Source organism: Callionymus lyra, chromosome 9, assembly GCF_982586985.1.
Source record: "Callionymus lyra chromosome 9, fCalLyr1.hap1.1, whole genome shotgun sequence".
Taxonomy (NCBI): domain Eukaryota; kingdom Metazoa; phylum Chordata; class Actinopteri; order Syngnathiformes; family Callionymidae; genus Callionymus; species Callionymus lyra.
Genome location: NC_141826.1, coordinates 704,688 through 711,026, shown reverse-complemented (window position 1 = coordinate 711,026; position 6,339 = coordinate 704,688). Strand labels below are relative to the sequence as shown.

At 40.5% G+C, this 6,339-nt stretch overlaps 1 protein-coding gene across 1 annotated transcript; it reads right to left on the bottom strand.

Moving 5' to 3' along the window:
- Positions 1–571: 571 nt before the first annotated feature.
- slitrk2 (SLIT and NTRK-like family, member 2) lies at positions 572–4,626 on the bottom strand. Its single transcript, XM_087799091.1, has one exon. It carries the CDS (start codon positions 3,899–3,901, stop codon positions 1,232–1,234), a length of 2,670 nt encoding a protein of 889 aa, XP_087655217.1. The 5' UTR covers positions 3,902–4,626; the 3' UTR covers positions 572–1,231.
- Positions 4,627–6,339: the final 1,713 nt, after the last annotated feature.

Here is a 6,339-nt window from a genome sequence, read left to right as displayed (position 1 = left end):
GTAAACAAGAGTTAAGCTCCAGTAAAGTGTTTTGATTGGGCATTGCTTATGCGCCTTTTCTAATGCATAATTCCCAAGATCTATTGAAGAGACAATCAAATCAACACATTATGTATGTTATTAATTATTGTTGAGCCACATGGTTGGTTTATGCAGCCTTGTACAAGTGAAAGAACTTTCTTCATCTGTCTGAAATCCAATCATGCAGCATCGCAAAATCCTTCAACAAGAACCATAAATGTATTTACATTACGTCACATTGAGCAGCAGCAGAAAAAAAATCTATAGTCTCTCTCTGTGACGCAAACCTGTCTCTCTCTTCCCCTCTCTCTCTCCAAACACATAAACACACACACACACATACACATACGCACACTTAGAGTAAAGAACACACAGTAACTTAAAATAATCACCTCAAGCTCAGGTTCTTGACAAAGTGCTTTAGTGAAAATTTAATGACGTAATTTTGCAAGGTATTGCGACCCTATAGCATACAAGTTATACAATCTCCAAAACACTTTTTTGGGATGGAAATGAAACATTTACCTTTTCAAGAACTTTTATATCCATATTTTTAATCAAGATTTTCTTTTTTTTAACTGACAAATAAATCTTCTATTTTACATAAAGACTCTTGAAAATACAGCATTTTCCCCACAATCCCAAGCCCACAAAAACATAGGAAAAATTGGCATTTCCAGTTTGCAGAGAGAGATGAAAGAGTTTAGTGCAAAGGCACAATATGGAGTATATAGAATGACACTTTACCGCTTGTTGAACTAGGAGAGATTTTATGGATTAGTTCGTCACTCACACATCGTCTGCAGAGGTTTCATATATATCACATATATGTGTAGCATTTCCGCATCATTTGCCATATTTTCATGTTTCTCAAAACATTATGTTAAACAAAATAATCCATTTACAGTTCAACACGTAATGAACCTGTCATCAGTCTTTTTCTTGTTTAAAAACAATTGTTTATGCTCCAGGAGAAAAATATAACAGCATATGAATATGCCTCTTATTTTCTTGTTTTTCTTTTCTTTTTTTTCTTTTTTTACACAAAATGAATAAAACCAAAAAACAAATCACCCAAGGTTTCGTTATGATTCCAGTCAATGATATAGGGCTGAACAGAGATATATAATATATATAGAGAGAGAGAGTATAACAGTACAGCAGGATTATTATGAGTACTGCACAAATCCTGGGATGAACTTTGCTTTTTTTACAGTTGGCTCACTGCAGTGTGTTTCTCCAGAACCTCTAGGTAATCTGGTTCTGTTTTAAGCTTCCCAGGGAGCAGAAGAGGGTGCTCTCTCTTTTTGGATGGTTGCTCAGCCCCATAGTATTTCCTGGGAGTTCCGTACAATACTGTTTTGTTGCCTCTGTCTGTGTTAGTGATATGCCGCCTGGCTGTGGTGGCCTCAAATGGGGGCACAATACAGGGTCTCTTGGGTAAAGTGCAAAAGTTGTAACTAAAAGGGGGGGTGTTCGTTGATGTGGGAAGCTCTTTGTTAAGCCTTTCACTTAAGTTTTGATACAACCCCTCTGAAGGCTGCGGGGCGGCGACATCACATGATGTTGGAGACTTGTCCATAAAATCTACTGTACTGATAGTGTAGGCCCCTGGACTGTGGGTCAGAAGGTCCTCCTTCTTTGCATCCAAGGACCCAAAGCTGAGCTCCTTCAGGTTGCAATAGAATGCTACCTGCTCGCCATCTTTCTGCATATAGATAGGGTTTTGACTCATGGAGCTCATTGGGGGGATATAGTTATACACGTGGCTCTCTGAAGTTTTATGTTGCATGGGTTCTGGATTGTAGGAGCCATATTGAACTTGGAAAGAGTTGAGGTCCAAATTATTGGCTCCTGCTGGAACATGTTCGATCCCTTTACGCCGTTTCAGAACAAACACAAAGAGCCCAGCACCAAAGCAAACGGAAAGAATGAATACAACTAGAAGGCCTAGGATCAGGACTGAAAGTGGGACCTCTGGATGTAAGTCAAGAGTACCAATTTGGGATTCAGTGGGACTAGCTGGGGTAAATGAAGGGGATGGAGAGGGCAAAATGTGTTCAGTGGTTTGTGGGGTTAATGATATAGGGGCTTTTGTTGGGGGGATCTGTTGAAGTGGAGGAACTTCACTTGGCTCTGGACAGATGGCCTCATTTCGGAGCGAGCGCAGGAGGCGACCGGCGTGCTTAGAAGGGGAATCACAAGTTATTTCATTAACCACCACACTAGTACTGGATAACTCCATCCAATTCTTTAATGCCACAATGTCACAGGTGCAGTCCCAGGGATTTTCTTGTAGGTCAATTTGGATGAACGCAGACAGCTGGTCTAGCACACCCCGAACTGGAAGGTATGAGAAATGATTATTTCGCAGGTTTAGTCTTGTGAGCATGGTGCCACTGAAGACATTGTTCGGTACCGATCTCAACAGGTTGTTGTTCAAAAACAGAAGCTGCAGGTTATGCAAAGCATGAAAGGTCTCTGGTAAAATGTCTTTGATGATGTTATATTCCAAGTAAAGATACTGCAGAGACTGCAGGCCAGAGAATAGTGATTTTGAGAGTGAATCAATGTAATTCCCATTTAGGTAAAGTCGTCTTAGGTTGGTTAGATTTTCAAAAGCTCCATCTTGAATTACAGCTATTCTGTTATTTCCTAGATGGAGTAGCTCCAGTGAGCTATACTCAGGCAGATCAGTCCTATAAATCACATTTAAGTAATTGCCAGTAAGGTGGAGCTTCTTTGGGTATGAGGGCTTCGGGTTCAGCTCACTGATATTATGCAACTTTCGCTCTTGGCAGTTAATGTTAAGTCCACTATCAGGGTTCTGAGAAGTACACACACACACACTGGGACACAACATAGGTACAGGAGACCGTGTCTGGTAGACCATAATTGGCCCAAACACATGTTTGTCCTTTGTGATACGAGGAGTGGGTCTGTAGCGCATTTTAGGAGGTCGGGAAGCTTTCGGGGCCCTAGTGGGGGTGATCATGCCTGGGTGGTAGGTTGGGGGAAGGGCCCCTTGAAAGTTAGAATCAGAGGGAGGGTGTGCACGCTCGCCAGCATTCCTCCGAGGACACAGATCTTGCTTTATGAGCTGTGTGATGTCTTTACCGTGAAGCCTAAAGGGCGTCTCACACACAATGTCTCCAACAAAGACTGAGATAGTGTCTAACCAGGCTTTCAGAGGAATCAAGTCACAGGTACAATTCCACGGGTTCTCTTCCAGCTGGATCTCCATGATGCCGCCTATGTGCTCCAGAACACCAGCAAATGGCAGCATCTTGAGCCGGTTGCCTCGTAAATCCAAATGAGTGAGAAGGACAAAGCGAAATATATTTGGAGGCAACGCTAGCAACAGGTTGTCATTGAGAATTAGCACTTTCAGTTTATTCAGTTTACTAAACGCACCTGGTTCAATGGTGCTTATGTAATTATAATCAGCTTGCAGGTACTCTAAGCTCTCCAGTCCTAAAAATGTGTCTTCCTTTATTAGCTCCAGGTTGTTGTTGTTCAAGTGGAGGCGCTTTAGGAAACGTAGTCCATTAAAAGCGTTGCTGCGGATTTCTTGTAAGCCATTATTTCCAAGATGCAGTGATGTGACGTTTCCATAATTCACAAACTCATTGGCACTGATTCGTGAAAGAAAGTTACCATTAAGAAAAAGCTGAGATATCTTATTTGTTGGCGCCTGGAATTGATTTACTGTGGTAAATCCTTTATTTTCACAGTTGATGTTTAGGATGCTGTCTCTCTCCTCACACTCACAGCGGAACTTGCAGATATCTTTAGATGCTGAAGTTTTCCGGCTCTCCGTTTCAGACGGTGTCAGGCTTGTGACCGTAAGGAAGCTCAGAAACAGAACGCTGCTCAGCATTTTTAAAGCTGAAAATGGATGCTGAAATTAAAATCCACCATTTAACTTTGCAGCGTAAGCCACAAATTAAAATGAAAAAAAGAGGGGTTGTTTCACATTCGGAAAAAAGCCGAATTAAACACTTGCAAATTGCAAGACTATTTTTTAAATTAACAGATGATGAGATACAGACCTTCAGCTCACTCCACTGACCTTAACTGTCAATACAAAGGTGCCATCCCCCTCCAGAGCAGTCAATCCAAGAAAAGGAAATGAGCAAAAACACCTTGAACCAACAGAATCCGCTGTGGTGGATGAAGCATTGTCAGACGCATACAAGGGTCCAAGAGTGAAAATATATGTCTGCTGCTAGCCCCCCTTTCTTACGGAGTCCTCCCATTTATTCAGCATCTACGTGCATATCCCCAGCATCGGCTGCCAAATATTTGGGCAGGGACAGGGATGGCGAGACTCTCTCTCTAACCCCATTCACAAAGGAAGCAGTCTTCATTTTGGTCCAAAGGAAAAAAAACAACAACAGTAGATAAACGATCCAGCGTAGATGCACAGGGAGACGTCTGGAAACACGGCTGTGTGTCCTTATCGCCCACTCCAAAAGATATAAGAACGTAGATTTAGGTGGAAAATTGCGGAGAGCAGCGAACGTGCGTTGAATGGGGAGCCAGGGGATATATATCTTCCCTGGAGCTGAAGCATAGTCTCCAGTCGGCTCTGTCGCTCTTCCTCCTCCAGCACAAAGAGAGCAACACTGAAGGTCTGCTGCCTGACTCTGACTGCTGTGAGCAGGAGGAGGGGTGAGAGAGAGAGAGAGAGAGAGAGAGAGAGAGGGGGGGGGGGGGAGGGAGGGAGAGAAAGAGAGAGAGAGAGAGAGAGAGAGAGAGAGAGAGAGAGAGAGAGCGAGAGAGTGACTATTACGTCACCATTAAACACATTTCCAAGCGCCAACTAATTTTATTAACACGCTGTGATGATTAATCCATCATGTCTATGTTATTCATGATTAAAACACACAACATGCATTTAGGAAGAAATTTTTTGTTTGTTTACTGCCTACCTTGTTACAGACACAACTGCAACGAATTTGTCAATGTTTTTGCCAGCCCATGAAGTCAGCTGCTGGGAAAAAAAGGTTTTTTTTTCTATTCTCATTTAATGTATCTCTCACACCACTAGGAGGCAGAAAAGACTCAATCTTATTAAAAAAAGGGACTTGATGAGTTTATCTCAGGAAAACATCAATATTATAATGTTAATATAGTTTTACATTTGACATTGTTTCGATCATTATCCAGATATGCATTAACTAATTATTAGTCCCAGTAATTTGAATTTCTGTGAACCACTATTCCGTTGTTTACCCTAAATAAATAGCTTCAGTAATAATTTAACCTATTTTAAAAGAAAGACAGGGCTTCCACTGAAGTAGTAAATGAGTGATTGATAACCACAACTTAAATATCTATAATTTTTCAGGTTGGGCAATTATTAATTCATTAAGGAAAACGTTAAGGAAATTGTTTCTATGGAGTTGATTTAGAAGCACCTTTTTACAAAGAAAACATATGTGGTGGTATGACAGCACTGCCTCCGTCTAATCAATTTAGCATGTTTAGAAACAACTTATCAACCACCATCTGTAGCTTTTGTGCAAGGAAATTGCGTCTTCCTACCAAATATTGTCTATATCTCTGCCCTCTGCTTTGCAAATCTTGCCTAATGTAGATTGTAGAAAAGCAGATATTTCCTGGAGGCTGACTCTTCATTCCAACCTAAATATGAGAGCAACAAGAAGGCTAGTAAAAGTTAGTGCTGATAAAGATCACCACCTCAGGAAAACATTACAAATCAAATCAAACTAAGAATATTTAATGAGCTGCTATGGGGTGTTAAAAAGGCAACGTTTCTATCTCCACTCTCCCAATTCACAAATGAATATCCATATTTTTTATATTTAATGATTGTTGTTTTATTTATTTTTTTAAAATTTGAGTATGATTGATAGCAATCAGCTTGTTGGCTTTATGTTACCAGCTCGATTATATAGAAACACTAAACAAAGAAGAGCTGTAGCGCTTAAATAAACCTTGACAAAATGAAAGTCCACCTTAGCCAAAACTATTTTGATCTCCTCTACAGTGAAGTTTGTTTGGCTCTGTTTGACTGACAGGTGACATGATCTTCTTCTCCTCCTTGTATGGTCATCATTGTCTATTTATGGTTATTTGTTCATTTCTCATTTCCATAACTTCCTGTTACATTTGGGATTCATCAAAGTAACACGTCTTTATGATCACATCTAAGTGTTCCACGTCATGAATCCAGAGTAGATTTTTCATAGTGGAGACCTTTAATGTGGAGATCTGCTTGAGGATTTACTCACTTCATGAATGAGAGCCTCTTCTGTAACAGACATGATTAAAATCAATTTTAATTTATTA

Excerpts from the sequence above, each read along its gene's own strand:
- slitrk2 (XM_087799091.1), bottom strand. The coding sequence starts at position 3,901 with ATGCTGAGCAGCGTTCTGTTTCTGAGCTTCCTTACGGTCACAAGCCTG.